Source organism: Suillus subalutaceus (assembly GCF_016647625.1).
Source record: "Suillus subalutaceus strain FC151 chromosome Unknown DFJ58scaffold_222, whole genome shotgun sequence".
NCBI classification, from domain to species: Eukaryota; Fungi; Basidiomycota; class Agaricomycetes; order Boletales; family Suillaceae; genus Suillus; species Suillus subalutaceus.
Genome location: NW_024540471.1, coordinates 27,096 through 51,365, shown reverse-complemented (window position 1 = coordinate 51,365; position 24,270 = coordinate 27,096). Strand labels below are relative to the sequence as shown.

Sequence of the window (24,270 nt, the reverse complement as noted above, 5' to 3'; positions counted from 1 at the left end):
CATTAGTATCATAAGTTATCCTCTCGGCTTACCAGTTTCACTCCCTTCTAGTCCAATCAACCCTTCAGGGCTAGAGCAGACAGTTTGCTGAGTGAGAGTATTGCATATAATGCACTCATTTCTCGCTCTGCTACCAGCAGTATACCCAAGTCCGAGACTACGGGGGAAATGGAGAGACGTCCGATCGAGGGTCCTGGGAATCAGGGATTTCAATCGGCCATACACGTCACCTATGTAATTCCATTAACCCTCCAAAGATGTGACTGACATCCAGCTTTTTTTCAGCCCTCAGCGCAAATGTGACTGCATATTACAATTCGAACTCCAAACCCATCCAGACTCTCCAAGTCAGCTTCCCTGCTCCAATGCGCACAAGCAGACGTCTGCCATGCAGAGTATGTTCGATGCGCTCTCGGAAACGCCGTTCGGCCCTATGCAGTAATCGTGATCAACCACGGCATATGCCCCCCCAAGGACGTACCCATCGTCGATACGACCATTGAACAATGGGACCACACTATCAGCGCAAACCTCTCCTCAAACTTCCTGGTCTGCCGCGAGTTCTTGCGCCACATACGTGGCAACAGAAAGTGTGAAAGACAGGGCTGCAATTGTGCTCATTGGGAGCACATCAGGCACATACGGCGAGGCGAACCAGGGAGATTATGCTATCAGCAAGGGTGGTGAGTTTTATATTTGTCGTGAATCAGCTATATACTGAGCGCTGGCAGCGATGATGTATGGTTTGACGGCGACACTCAAAAGCGAGATTGTGAAGATCGCACCAAGGGGACGCGTGAATTGCATTACTCTTGGATGGGTTCCAACGCCAATGGTACAAGAGGCATTGAATGATCCGGCCGTCAGCGGACCTATACTAGCTGCGTGAGTTATTCTCTTCACTTGGAGACATATCTACTTAGCGTGGCTTATCTACTATGACAACCCTCCATTGAAAAAAATTGCGACACCTTTTGACGTTGCAAACCAAATAGCGGTACTGTCTTTGTCAGTGGTCTCAGGACATATAACTGGGCAGGTAATCCTCGTAGAAGGCGGTTGTGTAGGGGATATTTGAACAATTAACACGAATGACTGAAATGCAGGATCATGATTCGTGCTAACAGACTCTTGCTGTGATCCGTCCCTTGGACCGCCCACAGCAAGGGAAGCATCACGCCATAAAAATTCTGAATTCAATTGCGGGCGATAACGTTCAATAGCCTCGAGTGTGATCACAAAAGCAGGAATCTTGTAAAAGGCTAGTGCACAAGTAAGCTTGCATCACGCATCGCAGACTCGTCAAATCGAGCTTACCATGAATTTACGTCAAAGGTCTATATCGACACAGATCAGCGCTAACAGACATCACATCGACGCCTTCATCGCAGTCAGGGCAGTCCACGATCAAGATTCGATGAGATCAACATTGGAATCATGTCTTGAGTACCTTGGCCGGCAAAATGACAGGATGATCGGCACGTATAGGGAATCCACAAGCCTATATTTGAAGAGGGACCTCATCTGCCCGGCCGAAATGTAGGTTTTCATAGATGAAGTTGCCTTTGACACACGCACCCCTTAATTCCACTGCTTCAACGAATCTGTGTGAAGTAATTGAGCGAAAATTAGTACGGAGGACTCGAAAGGCACGGACAAGGTGATGTGGATCAATGGGAATAAGATTCAATGTGGTTGCTTTTTGTGCGACCATCGAAGAGCATGTCACTGAGTTGCCGCTTGCTGGCGAGGCTCGTCGTTGGCGTACTCAACTCTTCTCACATCCAAGGGATCGTCGATTATCTCCAAGGGGAGTACTTGATGAAGGTGTATACCAGTTGTGGGACATATTCATGGACATGCCGGCGACAGGGTGTATATCTCGGCACCCAAACAACCCTGTGGGCAGTGGGCATTGGGGGCCACGTCAGGCCAATGTCGACACTGCGATCGACTGTCACTAGTTCACTGACGTCAGCGCCGCCCTCTTCGCACTGAGTTCCTTATTCGCGTGGAGAGTTATTCTGGGATATACTATAGAAACCTAATGGAAAAACGGATCATCAGATACAACCAATGATTAATACGGTTCTTACCATTGGCCCCTCACACACACTCCCGGGGCGCGTACTATTTCCTATTACTCGCCTACTCTTCCTTAAGCTTAGACAGCCACACGCTGTTCGGTGCTCTTCCCGTGTGCACATTCCACTATCCAAAGTTTGCCGTGGGCCACAAGTCTGATACTCCTGCAACTGATAGACTTATGAGCTACGCCAGATGTGGCCGGCATATATAATTGAGGACAATACCTTTCAGCAACCCTATCCCCAGCAATCGTGCGCCTATCTCTACTAGTAGCTCCACTCCCAGTGGCATACCCACTGCTGAGTGCACCTGTTTTGATGGTGACGCTAGTGAACCATCAGCTTGGTCGAAGTCCTTGACAGCAGAATCGAGGGCTTTTTCCAAGCAAGTATCCAAGGCGAAATGAAAATGAATGAAAGGTTTCAATGGGCAGGAAGTTCGAGCTATCCTTGACATTTAGCTCTTCTTTCCTGGTATCATCATTGACACGTCACTAGAGTTGTTCGGTGTGAATAAATGTCCCCCAGCCTCGTATAAATCATCCAGCAGCTTAAATAGGCCACTAAGTAGGGCTCTCTTGCTTTGGCCTATTGACGCAGAAGGAGATGATTAATTAATAATTAATTATATAATCGTGCAGGAACAACTTTCTTCCTTCACTTGGGAGGATGATCTTGAAGCTTCAGACGAGTCAACGACACTCGTATTCATACTGATTAATAGGCGAGTGCAACTTGAAGGGCAACAGCCATCGTCGCCAATCTCAGGGGCATCATAGAGATAATCGTAAGTGAATAAAGGTATAATACAAGCCATTTTAATGTATGCATGGGAAAATACAAACTTATGGGATGATTTCTGGTAGCATCAAACATAGCTGGTCGACCCATGACCCAATCGTGGTCTTCCTTCTTCCCCTCCCCGAAAGTCAGGTGAGTCATTGGAGTCTGACAATAGTAATGGATCTACTTTAAAACTGAGAAACTTACATGCCATGGTCTGCCCGTCTACGATCCTCTCACCCAACCTCAGGCAGAAGCGGGATCAATCAGTCTTGAGACCGTCAGACTCTACCTGTGGATTTCCATCGCTTCTGAAGCCCAACTTCAGTTTCCTCGCCACGGATGCCAGTACACGCTATACGTCTAACTCCAAACCATCTAGATTCTCCAAGCCGACTTCCCTACTCTCAGGCATCTCCACCGAGTCTGCCGTGCAGTGCATGTTTGAAGCGCGCGCACCGTTCGGCCCCGTGGCAGCAGTTTTGGTCAAGGCATTTGGCCGCCCGAGCACGCATCGATTTTTGGATGGGCAGCAATGTCAGTGGTACAGGTCCCAGGAGGCACAGAACAATCTATCCGGCAGTAGTCAATTCATCCCAGTAAGAACGGGAAGATTCGAACATGCCTTTCAATTGTCGTCACACCATGTTTAATAGTGTGGTTTGTTTGCTATCCTGAAAACACATGTGTCGCCTCTTGACATTGGAAACAAGATCACGTTGGTGCGCATCGCTTGTCCTGTTCCTTTCGAGATCTCCATGTCTATTTCTAGTGCTTCCCTGCCCATTGATGGCTCAGCCCCTCTCGAAGTAGCGAATGCGGTAAAGGGTGAACTTTCGGCCGCCTCAGTGGCCTTCTCGCAAGCGAACACTAGCATCCCCTAGATCACACCTTTTCCATAAGGAACCAATTCGACAAATATCGTGAGTACTTCTGCACATATACCTAATCTATATTAATACAATCAGGACCAGCCAGCGACTTTATTGAATAAGAAAAAAATCTAGGATCTTCCGCATTTGGATTGAAGGATATGCGCATTCATCTGATACGGGCGCTTGAACTCTCTTCCGCAGCCTGCGCAAACAGCCTTAATCTTCCCCTCGTGCACCTCTTTGACATGACGAGTGAGGTTATCTTTGTTGACGAATGTCGAGCACCCGTACCATGTGCATTTTACTTTGTCCTTTACTTGGCTAGCCTGCACAACGGGGACAGACAGTTCCTCGTTGGGTCTGGCCGAAGAATTTAATGGGACATGCTCCTCATAATTAATACCCTGGAAGGGTTGCGCAGCTGGCTCATAAACGGAATCGGACGTGCCACGGAGCGATACGTCTGTAATATTGTAAGCGTTTTAATGAAAAGCTGTGAATGATAGCGAATTGACCTTGGATAAATTGACCAAGGTGAGGATCCGCACCCTCTGACGACAATTCCATGATACGCGGGTCACCGAATGCGGAAAAGGCCTCAGAGTACATGCTGTGCTGAGGCTGAGTTAGGGAAGGTCGAACAACGGGCCCATAGTCGGCAGAACTACGGGCGCTGTGGGGCAATAAGCCTGCTCGTACACGGTAAGTATTTAAAGGAAATGCTGCGTATACAGCAAAATCACCTTGAGGAGAAGCTTCACCCTCTAACAGCGGTCCCGTGACATCAAACGATGTTCTATGGAATGCAGGCTGTGGCATGAAGCAGCGGTCGTGCGAAGATGCAAATGGTGGAATAGCATTGAGGCCATCGAGTTCTGCTTGGGAGTTGACGGTGCTATCACATCTGCCCAGATCCTCCATTGTGATATCTGATTGGTAGTTGTCAAGATCCATCAAGAGGCTGCGGATCTCCTGGATTTCCTCGTGCACTTGACGGTCTAACATGTCGAGGCGCTCAAGGCATGACTGTAAGACTAGTCTCATAGAATGTTGATCAAGGGCCTGCCCCAACTGCGAGGACGATGGGTTTTGTAGCGTCGATCTGGATGAATTCATGGTGCGCTCATATCTTTGTCTACGAGACGCATGTAAGCTATCCATCTGTAGACTCTAGGCAACAGGTGAAGTGGTGCAAATGTGAGAGAATACTTGTTATCCCTTGCGAGAGTAGGAAGATTGAACACAAACTAGAATATCGCCCCAATGCCTTTATACCGTATGCTCCATGCCAATGGCGCGTCTGGCGGGCGTCTACTTTGAATCAATGGTCAGTCGCAGTGTGCAATTATGCCTCGTGTTGCAGGTTGCGTGGGATCGATTGGCAAGTGTTCTCGGAAATGAAGTGTTCCAGATGCAAAGTGGAATGATCGCTTGCTATTTCGAGTCTTATTAACTTGGCTGCTACATGTCATAGATTCAGATCGCTTTACAGCCATATGTGGCCTGCTTGCTTCCAGATGACGGTGGAACACGATGTCCATACATCCCGGAAACAACCATGCGCTATGTCACTGGACAACTCATTGGATAGGAAATACCGTGAGTTCAAGTAGGCTGCATTAGAAGTCGGCATGACTTAGAAGTGTACTGTCAAAGGTACTATTATGAACTTGCTAGTTGTCGGAGCATGTCTAGCTACCACCGGTGATAGTTCCATTCGAAGGGTCTCCATCGCGGTGACTTCATCCCGACCTTCTTAATCAAGACCTACTTTGCGACAAAAAAGGATTGTTTAGGTTGGTAAACCCATGATGTGTGATATCAACAAGGGCAGCCCCGTTCTGGCACACATGGCAGGGATACATCAACTTGGCGATCCCGCTTTCGATCAATATTGATAATGATTGGTGTTCCCATTCCAAATCGAAAAGGTTGGATTTCTAGTCTTCTTTTCTTTCTTTTTTTGTATCTAATTCTTTCTATAGTCTAGTAGCCGGCTTCCAACATAACCTGTGACACTGGTCCCTGTATTCTCTTCCATGGAATCCGGGGTATAGACCAACAGGACGTGTGCGGCGTCCAGAGATGCCGCCTGTCATTGAATCCAAGATTAGATGCATCGCTATAGAGATATGGTCCGAACTCATTTTACTAGTATACCAGACGAGCTTTGCAATCACACGTCAAGGTTTGAAATCACCAACTCTTACTTGATTGTGTGTGCTACATATCCGGAATGATGGCAGTATGGACCTTTAATAAATATTACTTGCAGGCGTCATCTGTTCCATCGATATACACGTCTCAAGACAGGGAATGAGTCTCCACAAAAATAAATCATAGCTCGTGGCGGCGTACAGAGATACATGTATGGCGACAACAAACCAATAATATTGTGGCATGACTGCCGGCACGATAAAACCTAGCGTAAATGAGAACAGGAACACTGCAAATATACGCAGTTGACACACCTGGTATACAATCCATCTAAAAGAACAATCACTGACTTTCTAGTTTTGGTGAGCCAGGCGCATCTTCAGTGTAAAAGTTTGATATGCGGTCAATAGCCGATCTACCCGATGGGGTTTTCTGCTGCTGTCGATGATTATATTGTAAACACCAGAAGGTTCGCCGCTTACTTTGATGCAATGCGAAAACGACGCGATTACTACGGTATTGAGGACTAGCAGCAAGCTTTTACTACTGTTATGAGGTGCCGCATATTGGGCAGGACTTGATGCCAGGATGATCCGTTGTGCATCCACAGAGGAAAAAGAGCTGGTACTGGATCAAATGCATAGACGATACCGAACAGAAAAACAACAACAATGTGCTGCAGTGGTTTCCACTTATCTATCGAACATCTGGAAATGTTTCCAAATCATCCTTGAAGTTATAGTGGGCATTTTGTAAAAGGAGGAAATCGTAGGTGCCAAGTGCGCGCAGTAGCAGGAACCATCAGTCATCAACCGTTGGTCGATCCTTACTGCTGCTAGCCTGGATAAAAAGAAGTAAAATCCGATCTCAAGTCAGGCCATGGCACCATGAGAAGTCGGATATAAGATGCGCCGAGAATGATCGTCCTTCCTCTTTCCATCAGGAGAGGATGCCATGGCATACACTGCGCTGTTTCCCACTATTCACTAGCACTGCAAACCATCTCGCTAAATTGAACATATGATGATCCGTTGTCCGCCTAGCTATATAGGTGTCTTCATGGTCGGACCTGTGGCGTAGAACGATGGCAGCGCGTTGTATTTTCGGAAGAAGAGATAACATCAGCAAAAGACCCATAATTTTCGCTTGTCAGAAAGAAGTTTGATGCTTACGGTGAGCTTACGGCGTTGGTGATGGAGCGACGCGATTGGTGGGACAAAGTTATCTGTAGTAAAATGTCAATTTAATGACGTGGTAGCGTCACGACTGTTAAATGGGGAGAAAATAATGGTATTATATTGAAATTCCTGTTTGGAACTACTAGTCTAGGGTTTGGAATGCATCGGAATGCATTCCGAACCCTAGACTAGGGCCATTTGTGATCAGCAGTGACGACCGTTATAAAAGATCGTAGCAATCATACATGGTATCATTCAATGGCACTGTCACTACTAAGATGAGCTACTGACATGTCTATGTGAACTCTGTACTAAATGTATGATAACTTTCCTTATCAGTGAAGCTGTTCAGAAAAAACCGATCATAGCTCTCCAAAGAGGTGGCCGAAGAAATCTTCTCGTCCACCTTGTTACCATATTCTGGTATCAATTCGACAGTGTGTGTTACATCCGTCAATGACACCACACCACCACACCTATAGCGTTCGCCATGTTGGTCCATCATGTATGTGCGCTCTACCGTCCACATTGCGAGTTCTGGACGATCGTTGGGATTAGCGACGAAATGGAAGAATTGGACGTAAAGGAGTGGACTGGAGAGGAACATCGGCAACACTAGGTTCGAAGCTTGCGGAATCTTTGGCTGAAAAATAAGGCGAACTTGTGCAACACGACTGGCTGAAATTCATCCCGAGTTAGTGTTAAAACACGACTGCAAAAATAGACTTACTAGTTTGGCCGTCACCACCCATGACATTGATTAGGACAATATCGCAATTTCCAAGGGGGAATGCATCACTCGGTGGGTATGCTTGTACCACCCTGCTCGGCATGATGACTCGTGACTGAAAAGCAGAGTGAAGCTGTAGTCGAAATTTATTCCATGTGCGAAAGCGTCCATATCTGTGGTCCCAGCGGGTATGCTCGCCAGTGGAGAGGGATAGCTGATCAATAAACCGAGAGAGCGCGTGATCGAAGTCAAGAAGTGAATATTTGGTCTGAATACTGACGGGTGTTAGAGCATTGAAATCTGGTGTCGAAGTTAAATGGAAGGCGGTGAGAGCATCTTCAGAAAGAATGCCCTTAAGAAAATGATTCCGAACTGGCTGAGGTCCATGAACAGAGTGCGCTTCATCAGGGAGAACATGAGAAACCCAGGAAAGCGCTGGATTAACGGTTGTCACTTCTTCATCTTCAATGTGTATGGCATTGACGAGTGATGCACCACGAGAATAGAATAGCGCGTACAGGTTAAATAGTTCCATGGACTCCTGGCGATTGAGGATCCGTACACACTGTTCCGTAAAATCAGTAGACCGCCGATTTGTGCGCTCGAAGAGATGCTTGCAGTGTGTGATGAGTAAGCGCTCTGTCATATCAGCCGAAAACTGCATCAACGTGCCCAGTCTCTCAACCGTGCCTTGGAAGCTTTGCAATAGCTCGAGTTTCGGAATGAAAAAATCTTCTTTAACACCCTTCTTTCCCCTCCTTGCCTCGGCATCGATGATAGCATCCTTGAATGCGTGAAAATCTGAAAGCGCTTGAACCATCGAATGCAGGGAATCAGGAGAATGAACAGGATTCTGAGCAAGATAGATGAACTCTATGAGCGCACAGATTGAACGAATAAATCTGGGTGCAGCGACACCTGCAATTGAAGCAATGATGGTGCGTTGAATGTCTCGGTGCTCCCGCCCTGTCATTTGGTTGACATGGGTGACGCCTTTGGTGAAGTGCCGTGTTCCTACCCGTTGAGGCGATCTCAACCTGGCTGGGCTGATATGAAATATCTAAAAATGCTCAACCAGTATAAGTGAGTCTTGGCTCTGCCTAGCTGCTATACTTGCAGAATGCAAGAACGTTCGACCCTAAAGGGGACTGCTACTGAACACAGAACCAGATGAAAGAAAGACCCTTGAAGTGCGATGGATGCACGAAAGCGCAAGAAGAAAAGTGAAGTGAGCGCGAAGCGCGAGAAAGCGCACTAAGGTAAGCGCGAGCGTGGGAACGTGAGCGCTAAGGCGCACATTGTGCGGAGAATACCGGATAAGGAAACGGACAAGGAAGCGGATGTGCAAACCGAGTGTTATAACGAGCACGGATAAAGGTCTAGTATAGGTGGATAACGATAACCATTGGAAACACAAAGTGCGCCCAAGTGGTGACTACTACTTTAAGGTAAAACCCAATAGCAAGGGAAGTACAGCAAAGGGGAGTAATAATGATGGAGTAGTAAGTCAGCAAACTTTATACTATGGAAATCGCATCGGAAGCGGAAGGGATAGGAGCAATAAGCGCTATGAATACGTAATGACATGTAATAGCGCTGCAATGCTTGTTACAAACCATGAGGCAAGGGATATGATGTACCAATGAGGTGGGTGGACATAGAGGGACGTTCCTGGATGATAGGCGATGCAGGGTGATGCAGGGCGCTTAAGCGCGAGAAAGCGCGCAAGGTGCGCGTGTGGGAATGCTGCGCGTTGTGTGGGAAAGTACCGCGCCTATGGCGCGTTTCGCGGGAAAGCTGCACGTTATGTGTAAAACGACTAGGGACATGATAGAAGTCGAATATAGCTGATGGTGCGAGTCGTGCATTGCAGGCCAATTGTCATGAGTTGTGAAAAGGTGCGAAATGTGCCCATATGTGCCTGCAGAAACGCGAGTCTCTACATCTCCCGGGGACTTTGAATACTGAGTGTCCCCACTCAGAGTGCATCTGGTGAGGATCTCGAGCGAAGTCGGTGATATGGATATGTGATGATCAGCGAGTATGATGTGCACGTGTTCGGATGATGGTGCAACTAAGTGTGATGAGGCGCAGATAATCCACGATGTGCACGAGCATGGGTGCTTGAATGCGAGGATGCAAGGATGTGCTAAAAGGCGAAACACAAAAGGCAGCTGCTCGAAACGCGACAATGCGAAAGGCGATAATGCGACTGCTGGAAACGCGACAATGCAACAAGGCGACAAGGCAATAAGGCGAAAAGGCTAAATGTGACAAGGCGAAACACGAAACACGACAATGCGATAAGGTGATGCTGGAAATGTGACAAGGCGACAAGCGACAACATGGAATGTGAAAGGCGACAGCATGAAATGCGACAATGCGACAAGGTGATAAGGCTAAACGTGACAAGGCGAAAAGCGAAACGCGACAATGCGAAACGCGACACTTGCATGAAGTGCGAAACTGCGATAGAGTGCATCGGAGTGATTGCGCTATGAAGTCTACATCCAATATACATCCAGGGGTGAAATGCGATGTTGTGGGGCCTGAGGAGCGATCCAATCTATGTCCAAACCAATCCCCACTGGGTGTCCTAGATATGATGCGAAGAAAAGGAATTATGCATAAGAAAAACTGCAAGGAAAACACGGAAAAACGCGCTGCAATCTATGCGGATTTCCATCCGACTTGGTTTCTTCAATCTTCTTTCAACATCTATGCCTCTATGCGCTGTGAGTAACATAAGCGCAGCGGAAATGCGATGGAAAGGCGCCTAAATGCGGCTGAAGCGCCTGGGTGGTATAGTAACAAGGTGCACGGTGCTGCTTCATGCGTTAGAAGGGGAAAAACTATCGTATGAGTCGGTGCAAGCACTAGGGTCAATATTCTCGTATATCTCTTTCTTCCTGGTGTAAATCCCTGTAATGCACGACTGTCTGCGGGTTATCTGTCCTATGTGCTAGAATATTAAACGAAACCTGAAACGAAATCTCTGGTCAAAGCCCAGGGTAAAACGGATGTTATCCTACAAAAGAATGGTGGTGTTTCTTCCGGTATTATGAGGTATGTGCGGTGATAAGGTAGGGATGCACTGCGGAGGGGCGCGCTCTAGGGGGTTCTTCGTCTTCTTTCTTCTTCCTTCTGCATAAACCGCGACTTCCGCACTCATAGAGGTGAAACGCGATGCTCGCGTGGGACAGCCGGTGATATGGGATAGGGACGGTGCGAGGTTGGCGATGGTGGTGGGTCAGAGAGCGCTTGAAGGGCATCAGGAGTGTGTGCATGAACATCTGGTTGACGGTAATCTGCTGCAAGGTACTTGAAATGCGCTTAGTGGCAAGTGCAGGGCTAAAAACGCGATATTGAGGGGTGATTCCAAGATTAGTTTCACAAACATAAGCGCATTGCACGGTCAGGCGCGCGCAGAGCGTGGGAATACTAAGCGTCGGTGGTGAATCTAGGCCAATATGGCTGTGCTTCAAAGGCAGATAGCTGGTAACCAGTGCGAGGATCAAAACGGTGTCAGTAACAAAAACGTGGAACTTCCATATGTCAAAGGTGCATTGAGCGCTCAATGAAAATGCATGCAGATCATCAAGGACATTGTCCTGAACAGCCTGATAGGCTATGGGCGGCAACATGGAAATAGGCGCTTTGCTCCTTGAGAGCTTTCGACGTATAACAACCGTAAATCGCGTTAACTGAGGGACATTCATACAAACCATTAGCGCATTTGAGCACGTTTCTTCCGGAGTGGTTCTAGCATGGTCAAGGTATGCGTCTTGGTCGTCTGGAACATGATCCATGTGATGCGCATCTGATGCACCACTTGGACATTCGGTTGAAGAGCATGAACTGCTATCGTTAAAAAGCGCGGTTTCGTCAGTAATGCATGGATCGTCAAGGGGCGTACTCTGGTCAACTGGTGTCGCGTATTGAAGCTCTGGCGCTGCAGGAGGCACCTGATTAGGCGCGCTAAAGTGCGATGAGCATACAAGGTCAGATTGAGACATCGGAGCGAGGGGCAAAGGCGCGGTATCTTCTACTTCCGGATGGTGCGTTTCTTGGACTACTGGGGCAGGGATGGCGTCGTATGTTTCGGGAATTGGTGCGATGATTGCTGCTTCTGGTTGCTCTTGAGCGCGTTCTGGATGCAGAGGTGTGCTTGCAAGGGGCGCATCGATGGCGGCCAGTTTTTCGAAGATAGGGCGCGTATAGTGGCAAACACCACATTCTGGCCAAAAATCCAAGACGTGATCAGCAAATTCTACATAGTTGTCAAATTCGCGGTATGAGAGAAGCTGCCTGTGCTTAGGCGCTGTATACTTCAGTGCATACTTAATGATCTCTTTGTCTGTTAAACCAAGTGGTTCCGCGAGTCGTTCTACTGACTCCAGGAAGTTGACGAGCTGAGTACCATCGCCTGCAAAGCGCGGCGTTGAGTCGGCTATTCGAAGGGGCATGCTGGATGAATCTACTGGGTTGTACATGGCGCGAAGATGGTCGTGTTAAGTGTGGAAAAAGTGCGGATCGAAAAATGTGGATGGAGGAGCGCAGATGGAGTGCGTAAGTGCGCGTGTCGTACAAAGGTCTAGGGATGAACTGGTCGCTGTGTCAGATGGCCCCCTTGCGGTGGGCTCCAGTTGTGGGTAACACAACAAAGGTGACTGCAAGTCAGATGACAAGCAAACACTCTCTATGTTGGGTCTTGATATGCCATGCAATATGTTCGACCCTTAAGGGAAGCAAAGAAAGCAAGGATCCACGAAATGATGCTGATCAACCCTGGTCAAAGGCGACAAAAGGGCGATGTAAGCGTGAGAAATGCGCTGAAGGCGCGCGCGGGAAAGTGAAATGCGAAAATGCGCGAAGCGCGGAAAGGCAAAAAGGCGAAAATGCGCAGAGAACAGGGATGGTAGTGCGAGCAGTGGACAAGTGTAGAGAGACGATAATATGGTGTAATGTGCGGATATAGATAGATACTGATACTGCCACTAGCTTTAGACTGATGCTAGGGCCTTAAGACAACGACAGACACATGCATTGCATGGAACTAACTGCCAAGTACATGGTGGTAGAAAGATGTGGTAGGAAGCTCTGGTGTAAAACGAACATGAAAGTATGTAAGTTCTACCTAAGCGCTCTCCCAGGGCTCAGAGCCGAATAGGGAGCGCTCTAAGTATGTAAGTGAGGTAAAGTGATGTAAAGTAAGGGTGCATAACGAAATACAAAGTGTAATAGGCTAAATATGGTCTGATAACGAAAAGGGACACACCTAGGAACTGGTTGGATGATGGATGGATGCTCCTGGATGATGTGCGATGGAGTGCGCTTAAGCGCGAGAAACGCGCTAAGCGCGCGCGCAGGAACGCGAAAGCAAGGTGAGAAAGTGTTGCGCCTATGGCGCGTTTAGCAGGAGAGCTGTGCATTGTATGCGCAAATGACTGGAGACATAGCAGAAGTTGCATATGGAGTAGGGCGACAAGTGCAAGAGAAACGCGCTAAGCACGCGCGGGAATGCTGCGCGTTGTGTGGGAAAGTAGCGCGCCTATGGCGCGTTATGTGTAAAACAACTAGAGACATGATAGAAGTTGAATATAGCTGATGGTGCAAGTTGTGCATTGAAGGCCAATTGTCATGAGTTGTGAAAAGGTGCGAAATGTGCCCATATGTGCCTGCAGAAACGCGAGTCTCTACATCGCGTCAGATGTCTCGTTCGAGACAACATTTTTATGCATGTATATTCGTTTAATGCGGTATTGTTTTTTTTGTTCACCTCAACTCATGCACTTACGAGTTTTCAATTAGGATGGGACACTGACCATCCATGCGAAGTTCCAAAACCCCTTCATCCTCTACCTCGTCGGGAAACTGATCTGGAATACGCGCTTCCGACTAGACAAATTATTCACGATGCTGCGCAAACAGCTGCACTACGCGATGGGATTAGCTGGCACCATCACAAAATGTGCGCTGTTGGAACAGGGACATGAGACGCTCAGTGCCACACCTAGGTTATTTCCAGGGGCAAACTCCACTGTATTTGAGGCTATCTGCGCAGACATGGATAGCCTCAGCGACGAGGAGAAAGCTGACTTGAACCAATGGAAGGATCACATAGTCATTTGTGGGGTCTCTCAGCAGCGTGTTAGAGTTGAGCTGTCAGATTTCGACCTACTAGTAGACCCAGACTTGGACGCAGACTCGGATATCGCCGATGACATATAATTTGTGATACCTGTTAGATTTATTGTACATACCTTAAATATCGCTATCTTTCCTTGCAAAATTCATTATTTCACTTACTTAAGCGCCATCCAGAATAACATTTGTCTCAATTACACCAAGACAAGCGTTTACGAACACTGTCCTGAGCTTGTAGCCCAAATATGGCTTGTTCAGAACAAGTTTGACTTCAAATCGACCGACTCGACTTTTTTAGATGAATGATACATACATTGCCTGTTCCCGAGGAGTCCGAGTCAATATGGCATATTCACATCATATCATTTAATTGCAAGCTCTAATAAATAATATGTCAGGATTAAGAGGTCTAACTTATAGAGAATGTAAAAGGTGCCAGTTCCCGAGCGCTCGGAAGGAGCCGGCAATGCCCAGCTGAGCGGCAAGCCTTTGACTCGTCTCCATTCGATCTATTCACTCAATTCACACTACCGTATCTCGCTCGCTCGCATATTTTTGCCCGCCCTCCACGTGATCCAGAAGTCAATATAATCACGCGACTGGAAGTCCAGCTGGCACTAGCCTCGTATCTCATCGACATCAGTCATATGATGGTCAGTCAATCAGCCCGCATGTCGAGTTTTTTCCCCGCCCACCCGGCATCAAACTCACCAGCATCCGAACCGAGCTTCGCTTGGTCCTAGCCTAACCACTGTTCTGTTTGTCTGACCTCGACGTTGATTTGCGATGGACAAAGCTGGACGCAGGCTCACCAATATGATTCTAATTATAGCAACACCTGCCTTCCTCCTGACTCTCTTAATATTTTGTATATCCTCAGCGACGTTCGCATTCCTTGCCGACCTTGCTAGCACTAGTATCCTATCCTAGACATGCCCGTGCCTTTCTTTCACCAAGCCAGTGCAATTTGTTGGCAGCTGCTTCACAACCCTCACCTTCATTTCCAAGCCATCAACCACACTACTATTCTGCAGGCGCCAGTCTTCGCCGACCGTTCACAAATTACCTGGGTTCTTCTTCATTGAATGCCCTTATGTACATGTTAGGATTTAGTCTTCCGCAGCTCGTGGGCTGATATAGTTCGAATTTGGGTACGTTCTCATATGTTTCAGCCACCACACTCACAACATCTATCTTTGCTTGGTAGGTCTCCTCACAAACCTATGCTTGCTGATGCCTTTATGTCTGGTAAAATCTGCAGCTTGAGCCTCTGCCCTCCATTTTATTCGTATCCTAATGTCGCAACTCAATTACCGTTAGCGATATTCCCAGAACAATCACTGAGATGGTCATTTCCGTAAGTGCCAATGCATGAACATAGTAGGCACCACAGTTCAACCAGTCTGGGCCCTCAGCACGACCAGTATCCGCATGGATATGGGCTTGAATATCCTGACAACCAGTTGGATAGTCGAACTAGAGGTCCACAGACTTGTGAACCTTATCCATGAACTCGTCTCCTTGGCACTCCCTCCATCATGCCGAGAGCGAGTATGGGCGACGTCTAACAGGCAGAACTTAGGAATTGTCAATTGGTACAATACAAGTAAGTTGGCAGCAGGGCATAAGAAGACATTGTCATGGGCTGACTGCAGACAGGATGCTTCGTATGCATCAGCCAGGAGTTCCACAACGAATCTACATTAACAACATCCATGGTTGGCTGGGCCTTCATCATGTACGGGCGCGCAAACTGCTTTTACAGCCCGCGCAAACATCGTCATATCTCTTCTTGACATGTCGAGTGAAGTTTTCCTTGTTGTTTACTGAAAGCACCTGGGCCAGGCACACTTTACTTTGCCTGGTCTGGGATGCGCGAGGGGGAGTCAACTGTTCATTGGGTCTAGTTAAAGAACTTGGCAAGGTATGTCCCTCAGAGAACGTACCATGCTAAAGTTGGAAGCGCTGCACAGTAAGTTCATAGTTGGCGGAACCGGAGGTGCCGCAGGACAGTGCGTCTGGTCGTACATGGTGAGCGATTCAAGGAAAGCTGGAAACGACCATGAACTCACCTTGGGAGAGCTGACTGACAGGATGATTCGTACCCTCTGGCCGCAATCCCGCGATTCACAGGTTATGCAAAGTCACAGGTGATGACCCACTGTCCGCCTGGAGGATATATGATGTTCCACAAAAATTCAGTGTGTTCTTCGAATTTCGGGCAGGGCATTATCGTTGATATGATATCTCATCCGACATCAAAATTGAAATACAATTCAAGTTGTCAACCTGTGCCAAGATGGGGCCCCATTAAAGTTGCGTGTGGCCGATATACATAGTAGTAATTGATTGATTGATTGATCAATGCGAGTGACTATTAACGAGCTTCGAGTGAACCAATGCTGATCGGGGCTTTAAAATTATACGCCCACGTGAGTTTGACACCGCACCAAGATCCTTCGACACATGCAACATGAATATTTGGTAAACGCATATCTTCAAAGATTCTCCCATGGGCCCTTATTTGCCTCTTTCCCCTGCCAAACTTCTTGCCTAGGTTCACCTCCCTCAATCTCACCAGTATTTTTTGGTCTGGTCTCGTTCCTCGGCAGTATGTTCCATCCTGCAACCCCACATTTGGCCTCGGCGGGCTCACTCTCTTCATCCAGCTGTTCGCATCTCCATTTCTAAATGCCGGATTCAGGACTCAATTCCCATCATTAATTCTCTGATGGCATGTTCTTTCGCAGGTGTATTCATCCTCCACGATATTAGTATCATAAGTTGTCCTCTCAGCTTATCCATTTCGCTCCTTCCAGTCAACCCTCAGAGCTAGAGTAGACGGGTTGATGAGTGAGGATATTGCATATAATGAACTCGTTTCTCTGTGCTATCAGCAGTGTAACTAAATCTGAGTACTGAGTGCTGGTTTTGATGGGCCCTGTGAGCGGCGCACTTCGATAACTAGCTCTTTCTTTCCTGGTACGAGGTCACCGTCAACAGGTAACAGGTATTGAACTTGAGACCAAGGTAGAAGGCTGCTTTGGAGATGTCGAACTAAATGATCGCAGTAAGGGTATCAATGACAGTAACTGGCGATAGAACGCATGCATGACATGAGCCATCAAATTTGTAAGTAATAACATTAGGGGAAGCTAATTTGCATTTCAGAGGTTCGTCTTCCTCAACACTACATAGAGCTGGCGCCAGGCTAAGGATAGCATCAGAAGAATTGATAGTAGGTATTGTATTGAGAATTGATGCTCGTCCAGCTGGTGCTAATGAATCCATTGCCAATTTAGATAGTATTTGATCTAATAAGCTAAGACCTTCCTCTATGTCCGAATTATCAGAGCAATACGTCCATGTGTATACTTTTCAGTAACTTCGGTTCTTCACTGTTGATTCTTGTTGTCCGCTGTGTTCAAACTTGCATTGCATCAAGCGCATGCTCTTGTGGCGACTCTGGCGAGTGATCATCCCTTACTTGCCACCATCAGGGTATTCATACGAGCGTTTGCTATCCAGATCGAAATGTGTCTCAATTTCTCCAGTGATAGTTGGGAGGAAGGACCACGAGGGATGGGCTGAGATTGTGCTGTGACTTGAAATCTGACATTAGTCAAGCAAAGTGGCTGAGCGGGAGCATTCGACATCTCGTCACGTGGCGCAGATCATGACAGCCTACCCCACAGATCTGTGCACTCACACCAGCCATAAACTTATAGACCTTTGTAGACAGCCTGCAGAGAGTCTTTCATGTGTCGAGACGACGCATCAAGAAGTTTTAAACTCCATGTCCATCTCGCTGGAGTTGAGACAAACCGTATGACCAGGCTGGTTCAGCTGCAACAGCGGCTGAACGGCCTGCAGCTTGAAGGTTGAAAACTTGAAACTGCAACTCAGCGGCACGCTCTCCTAGTGCTCTCCCGGATCAACGTCAATATGGTCACACCGAAGTAACCAAATTGAATTATTTGCATTAGTGCGCGTCGCCTTTCCCGCTTCTTTCGAGTTCTTATCTAATCATGGATCACCTAGCCTCACTGTTAAACTTGAATGCCATTGACTTGGAAGTCAGGTTTCAAGCTTCAAAGATTCAAGGATGCATCGATGAACCTGTGACCAAATTGCTGAACTTGGTGTGGTCCGGATCAATCCTGTATGGTGTTTACTATTATGGGTCTCATAGCCACAGGGCATCGATACTCAGTCTGAGAAGGCGCATCCAGGTGGCTTCGCAGCAAGAGAACATTGACACTCCAGAGAGTATTTTAATGGCTTTGAATAGGCATTTTTCTCAGATTTTAAGCGGTGGAATTGGGGGATGGGTAAGTGAAAAGGTGCATAAAAAGTCTGGGAACTTCTACATTCCGGCAGGGCAGATATGGTCTTTCTTCATATACGAACGCGCGAACCCTTTTCCACAGCCGGCACAGACAGTCTTAACCCTCCGCAAATGTGTCTCGTTCACATGGCGAGTGCGGCTCTCCTTCTTGACAAATTTCGAACATCCGGGCCAAGTGCATTTTACTTTTTCTTGACTGCCTTGTACAATGCAGAGAGGGAGTCGTGGGTTACGTCTGGATGAAGAGCCCTTCCCTCAGAGTATGTATCATGCTGAGGTAGGAAGGGTCGTGTACCCAGCTCATAGCTGACAAAACCGGAGTTGTCGCGGAGCATTGCATCTGTCATACATGGTAAACGATTTCCTAGGTTGAAAATATAGCGAACTTACCTTGGGAACGTTGACAGATCATAGGCTCGGTATCCTCTGGCAGCGATCCCATAACCCCGACAGATTCTAAAGGACCGTACTCTTGGTCCGAAAGCCTGCGATGGGCTAGTGGCTGGGGCAAGCCATTGAGTGTAGTCAACAGCGGTAACATAGTGTTGGGCTCATCGAGTGCAACTGCCGCCATGTCCTGATGCCCATTATCGAAGAATCTTTGGAGGTAAGAATTGCTATTCCTTGTTCCCAAATCCGTGGCTTCTGACTGGACGTTGTCAAGAAGTTCCGTAATGCGGGTGCGAATCTCCAGCATTTCCCTGTAAACGCTGATTATCTTGTCATTGTGTCGGTCAAGGCCCTCAAGACATGATTGCAAGGTTGTTCTCATATAATTTCGATCAGGAACATGTCCTATGGGTGAAGATGGTATTGACGGGATCGTTGATCCAGACCTTAAATGTAGTAAGCTCATGTACTCATCTGAGTCTACGACGCATAAAGTAACCTTACCTTTGCAAATACATGCCTCCTTGAGTTGCAGGTTCTGCATCAGGAAAAAGGTCGGACACAAGTTGCACACTGCAAGAGTATATATCGCTACATAGCCTTGATAGCACAACAGAGCATCTATAGACCATCCATAGCACTAAATACCACACTGTAGTGTGCCATGATGCCAATAGTAGCTATGTGGTTTGTCCGGCAACTCATAGTCAATATGGCACCCTATGGTTAATATCAATGGTATCATAGCCTCTCGGATTCGGACAAGCACTCGAACAACTCCAAATTGATGTACCTATTAAAATAAAATTCTCCTCACACCTCCGACTCTCGACCAACCCAAGGAATAAGATGGCATGGGCGAAGAACTTGATGAACTGGTACCACCAGTGCATTAGGACCATGCTGACGTGAAGAGCTAGTGAGGCGGAAGCTGTGTAAAATCTCATCAAAGCTTTGAAGCGGCCGAAACCAATGAATGTATGCCAGGGGGTGAGGAAAATTCCCGAGACGTGATGGAAGCTTGAAAACAACCCTTACTTCACCCACTCTAAGACCTGAGTCACAGGTCAGAGCACTGGCAAGCCCACAACCAATTTACAATGCTCACCGGATATACCTTCACCGCTGTACTCATTCTCATCTTCAATCACCAGCACACTGTCAAAGTGTGCAGGCGCTGGTGGTCTCCTCACATCCGTCGCAGGAATAACTGGTGACGCACGGACCTTGAACAGACACTTTCTGTTGTTGATATGGGGTTGTGCTGGAGAGAGAATCTTGAGGTATTTGTAGACGTTGACCCGGTCTTGTGGTGTGAGTTTTCGGTGCGACCAACTCGGTACATGGATGCGAAGAAATGCTTCAAGAGACGGAATGAAAAGTGAAGCACCATGCTCGTTAAGCAAGCGCTGGATCGTCGAATTCGGAAAGGGACATGTCCTGGGGACAAAGTAGCCGTGTGAACCTGTCACCATTGTGAACCGTTGTACCTGACAAGGCAAGTCAATACAAAATTGTCCAGGTCCTGTGCCATCCGAATCCGAATCAGAGCCGCTGGCATCTGAGTCTTGCTCCAGCGAGTTTGAACCTTGATTGACAGGGTGCTGGGAACCCCACCATCGAAGGTAGGCATCTTGGATGTGGATGGACTCTTGTCGCCGTAGCCAGGTAGTCATTTGGATGACATAGTCGCGGCGATTCGACGCACGGTATGCCCGCTTGGCAAAATCAATGTGCGGCCTTTCAGGAAGTTCAGTATTGAAACCGTCCGCACTGCCGAGAACGCGAATGGTGTCGTTGTAATGCATCATCAAGTGAATTTTCGGTATGTTGAAGTGTTCCTGCACCCCGAGGTCGATGAAGACGTTCTTATTAGCATGGAATGAGGCGAGGCCAGCGTGCATACGGGCAAGTGTGTCTTCTGTGTGCATCCGATACTGCGCATAGTAAATAAAATCTAATACGCCACACACTGCTGTCAGAACTTTATGGTCAACCGCGCCAGCAATCATACTGAGAAAGACATGCTGCAGCTCTTGGTAGTCTGCCCCCGTCCATTGTTTACGCTTGGAGATGCCTTTTTTGAAGTGTCGGAGTCCTGAATACAACATCATCGCCTTGAACTGTGCATCAAGTTCTTCCTCGCCTATGATATCGGAGCACCAGCTAACAATGTGATCCTTAAAAACTCCTTTGTGCAGCTGATGTAAAATGTCGGGGGTGATACATGAGAAGATGTTGTTGTGTGGGAGTGTTGCCCAGAACGGTGAGTAGATGGCTCGTAGTCCTAGTTCTCCTTTAAACTGATCATTCCCCATTTCACCATCACAGGTGCAAGTGCAGGCTTTCAACCATGGAGTCTCGATTGCGCATTGGCGACGTCCTCATATCCCCATGCTCGTTGCGGCCCACAACACACTTTGAGCACCTGTTTTCCATGCAGCACGCCACCAAGCACTGCTCCGGAAAATCAGCAATATATGCTGCCACGACGGGATACATCCGCCTTACTTGACGATCAGGGCAGGTGACATGCAATAATGGAAGAGACGGTAACGTTCGACCAAACGTGTATCTCGCATGAAGCATTCTAACTTCGAGATTGGTAAGTATGCGATGAGGATTGTGGCATGTTTGGATGGCTGACATCGGATATCTTTTGATATGTTCCCGAGGCTCAGGTAGATGGGCCAAACCTCTTGGTCTCCCTGGAACTGCAACAGCAAAGTCTTATCGGATGCTAGGATCACCAGTGCAACAACTGCCCCTTGAGGCAATCTTCCCTGTGGGAACGGCTTTAGTGCATTTTTTCACAACATGTAGATGCCCGCACTTACCTGCATCTCCCACCACCAGTCACCTGTCCACATTTCATCATACCATCTTGTCTTGCCCTCCACATCTGCAAACACTCTCTCTGGCACATATGACACCATGTGATCAAACTCAGGATTCGCCATGAGCTCATGGATGCAGTCTACTGGGTCCCGCAGCCACAGCTCAAGGTCCTTGGTTTTACACTGCCCGTTATTGGTGAGTTTGTTGCCCTGTACAGTTATTCTCTTTAACTGCCATTCTGTTCCACGGGAAAGCTGATCGATTGCTTTCATCAGGGTGTATTTGCTCGTGAACGACGTATTAAGGCGGCTGGTCTGTCATCAGGAAATCGGGGAGGACATTATTTGTGTAGATGGAGTTGGCAAAATCGGACCAAAATTTTATCACATTATGTCTGATTATATAATAAGATAAGATAATATACAAGCACGAGCAGAGTGGTGTGATGGGATAAGATCAGGCAAGAACTCTACAATTCTGAGAGAAATGCGCATTGTCTTTTAAGTATGATTGTTCTATGACAAAGTAATATACAAGCATGAGCCAAATTGCGGTGGGAGATAAGAATGTGCAAGACAACTATCATTCTGACACAAGTATTTAATTATCTCGCAGGTATCCAAATCATAGATGATGTTTGACAAAATGTCATAGGACAAGCACGGGATAAACAAATACGATTCTGAACATAGTGTATTTTGTAAAGTAGTTATCTACTAGGGCCGAGCCGGCTAGCGGGCACATTGCTTGCATCAAGGACGTAGAAATAGATTACAAGTGGTATGTACCTGGAAGACTGAGATATTACAGATTATCAGTAACGGTGCATTTTTGGAATCGCCTTCATCAGGCGGAGAGAGGAACGTGTGTGTAGGGTGTGAGATGATACAGGTATCGCGTACTTGGGGGAGGCCGCAGTTTGAATGAAAACATAGTCGCAAATGGATGAGTGATAGATATTCACAGGGAGAGTGCTGTCTGTAGGAATATCCATGACAGACCATAGCTGTATCAGCGTTGTCTTCACACCCCTGCCCAAACAGGGCCAAGAGTGTTGAGATTTGCGAGATGGGCAGAGGACCTGTGAGGGAAGCAACGAGGGACAAGGGCATGTATGCCCACTTGGGATTGGTATACATGGAGAGCATACGGTCGTACAACTTGTACATGTCCATTCCTGGAAGTAGCTCGCTCGTCAGCTCGAGCATCAGCTGCAATCGATTGTGGGGATCATTGTCTTCATTGTCAATAAAAACACTTCATCATAGACACCACGATGAAACGTCTGCCCGCTCGGCTCAGCAGCTTCGTAAGGTCATCCATCAATGGCTGAGGGAAATCGGGATGGCGATTTTCTAGCTCTCTGAAGGAATGCTGCAAGAAAGTACAGGTATCATCGTCAATGTCTGTGCCGTCTAACAAGATGATGCCATCCTCCCCTGAAGTTCTCACGGGTATCTCGCGCGCCTCTTTGGTTTGCACGACTTTTCTGATATGCGGTTCCGAGCAACTTGTGAGCAGAATGTGGGTTACGGGAAAATCAGGATCACGGAGAGCCTGCGCAAGGGAAAGTATTAGATCGGTAAGCTCGGGTTCAGATGTGCATTCATCAAGGGCATCGACGACAAACAACAAAGGTGGACACCCGCGCAATCTGAGTCGAAGCGACTGGAGAGGCTTAAGAAATATAGCCTCCATCTGGACGCAGAGAGGCATGTATTAGTCTAGTAGAGCGGGATTGTTGCGGATCGCTCTATTCACATCCTGCCGGATGCTTGGAAAATTGGTGGCAAACTAGTAGACTGGTAGACAAGCGATGCAAAGAAATATTTAGCCATGCAACGTTTCATATGCTTGCGCGAGAAAAAGAACGTTCCTACTAGCCGCTTGACATTCGTCTCTTCAGGGGAGTTATATTGAGCACCCTTGACACCGACCTCGGACAGCTTCACCCAAGTTCCTTGAAGGACTGTCAAAGAGGTCAGAGAGCATGTGAGAGATAAGAGACAGAAGTACTAACATTGACCGTCACTTGTCGACAAAGGTTGCTATATGCGAGATGCAATGAATCAAATAAAAGTACTAGCTGGGTTCAAGGGTGCTGTTAGAAACCATCCAGGTGATGCCTATCTTGAGGAACAATGTACAGTGATTTGAACCAAAGCATGTAAGTTGTGAACTTGGGTTGCGGAATGATCGAGTTGTCAATTGATAGAGTGCGAAGCAAGATGAAGATGGGATAGACAGATGGATGTTTCAAGCTATTCTGCTATGGAAAGCTCATGTGGTGGTTGTGGTGTTGAAAGATGAGTGAGTGGGCGCTCACCTGGTTGCACATATGAAGACAAGAAGCTGCCATGCATGTCGACATTATTGCTAGCCAGTCAGCATCTGCTACTGCTGGCCAAAACGTCTTGTATTCTCCAGAAATCGAGATAGAGCTCGATCGGTCACAGTGGCCCTTGTTGAGTTTGAGTTAGGGAATGTCTTTGTAGCAGCCTCGAGTTCGATCCCAGGCTGCAGCATTTTTTTGCCTACGTAAATAACAGCTGAACTTAATATACAGCTCTCATGCATCCAGCAGAATTCCACATCTATCAGATCAATACCACAACCACAACCTCTTCATTACTACCTAGTACACCATGGCAGACAACAATTACAACGCTGATCTCGTGAGTGTTTCATGTTCACTTACCTGAGGCCACCGAACTCATCAAAATCAGGTCCTACCTGC

At 47.4% G+C, this 24,270-nt stretch overlaps 8 protein-coding genes across 8 annotated transcripts; 4 read left to right on the top strand and 4 right to left on the bottom strand.

The window, feature by feature from the left end:
• The first annotated feature begins 662 nt into the window (after positions 1–662).
• DFJ58DRAFT_820979 (uncharacterized protein) lies at positions 663–1,071 on the top strand. Its single transcript, XM_041391990.1, has 2 exons — positions 663–683; positions 732–1,071. The coding sequence occupies exon 2, from the start codon at positions 734–736 to the stop codon at positions 887–889; it is 156 nt and encodes a 51-aa protein (XP_041236435.1). The 5' UTR covers positions 663–683; positions 732–733; the 3' UTR covers positions 890–1,071.
• A 556-nt stretch (positions 1,072–1,627) lies between these two features.
• DFJ58DRAFT_210283 (uncharacterized protein) lies at positions 1,628–2,081 on the top strand. Its single transcript, XM_041379256.1, has one exon. The coding sequence runs from the start codon at positions 1,690–1,692 to the stop codon at positions 1,996–1,998; it is 309 nt and encodes a 102-aa protein (XP_041236434.1). The 5' UTR covers positions 1,628–1,689; the 3' UTR covers positions 1,999–2,081.
• An 895-nt stretch (positions 2,082–2,976) lies between these two features.
• On the top strand, positions 2,977–3,754 carry DFJ58DRAFT_847461 (uncharacterized protein; the record flags this gene model as incomplete). The annotated part of the gene is made up of 3 exons (XM_041393460.1): positions 2,977–3,020; positions 3,121–3,469; positions 3,527–3,754. 3 exons carry the CDS (start codon positions 2,977–2,979, stop codon positions 3,752–3,754), a joined length of 621 nt encoding a protein of 206 aa, XP_041236433.1.
• Positions 3,755–3,873: 119 nt separating this feature from the next.
• On the bottom strand, positions 3,874–4,861 carry DFJ58DRAFT_847460 (uncharacterized protein; the record flags this gene model as incomplete). Its single annotated transcript, XM_041393459.1, has 2 exons — positions 3,874–4,208; positions 4,261–4,861. 2 exons carry the CDS (start codon positions 4,859–4,861, stop codon positions 3,874–3,876), a joined length of 936 nt encoding a protein of 311 aa, XP_041236432.1.
• Positions 4,862–7,340: 2,479 nt separating this feature from the next.
• Positions 7,341–8,682, bottom strand: DFJ58DRAFT_750108 (uncharacterized protein). The gene is made up of 3 exons (XM_041387719.1): positions 8,429–8,682; positions 7,811–8,375; positions 7,341–7,758 (listed from the first exon to the last, which is right to left on the bottom strand). Exons 2-3 carry the CDS (start codon positions 8,343–8,345, stop codon positions 7,376–7,378), a joined length of 918 nt encoding a protein of 305 aa, XP_041236431.1. The 5' UTR covers positions 8,346–8,375; positions 8,429–8,682; the 3' UTR covers positions 7,341–7,375.
• Positions 8,683–10,869: 2,187 nt separating this feature from the next.
• On the bottom strand, positions 10,870–12,276 carry DFJ58DRAFT_735617 (uncharacterized protein; the record flags this gene model as incomplete). Its single annotated transcript, XM_041386668.1, has 1 exon — positions 10,870–12,276. The coding sequence occupies one exon, from the start codon at positions 12,274–12,276 to the stop codon at positions 10,870–10,872; it is 1,407 nt and encodes a 468-aa protein (XP_041236430.1).
• A 575-nt stretch (positions 12,277–12,851) lies between these two features.
• Positions 12,852–14,041, top strand: DFJ58DRAFT_847457 (uncharacterized protein; the record flags this gene model as incomplete). Its single annotated transcript, XM_041393458.1, has 5 exons — positions 12,852–12,932; positions 12,964–12,996; positions 13,055–13,194; positions 13,441–13,465; positions 13,622–14,041. The coding sequence occupies 5 exons, from the start codon at positions 12,852–12,854 to the stop codon at positions 14,039–14,041; spliced, it is 699 nt and encodes a 232-aa protein (XP_041236429.1).
• A 5,193-nt stretch (positions 14,042–19,234) lies between these two features.
• Positions 19,235–21,805, bottom strand: DFJ58DRAFT_908621 (uncharacterized protein; the record flags this gene model as incomplete). Its single annotated transcript, XM_041395118.1, has 6 exons — positions 19,235–19,750; positions 19,813–20,632; positions 20,669–20,998; positions 21,048–21,205; positions 21,247–21,478; positions 21,533–21,805. The coding sequence occupies 6 exons, from the start codon at positions 21,803–21,805 to the stop codon at positions 19,509–19,511; spliced, it is 2,055 nt and encodes a 684-aa protein (XP_041236428.1). The 3' UTR covers positions 19,235–19,508.
• Between the last annotated feature and the right edge of the window lie 2,465 nt (positions 21,806–24,270).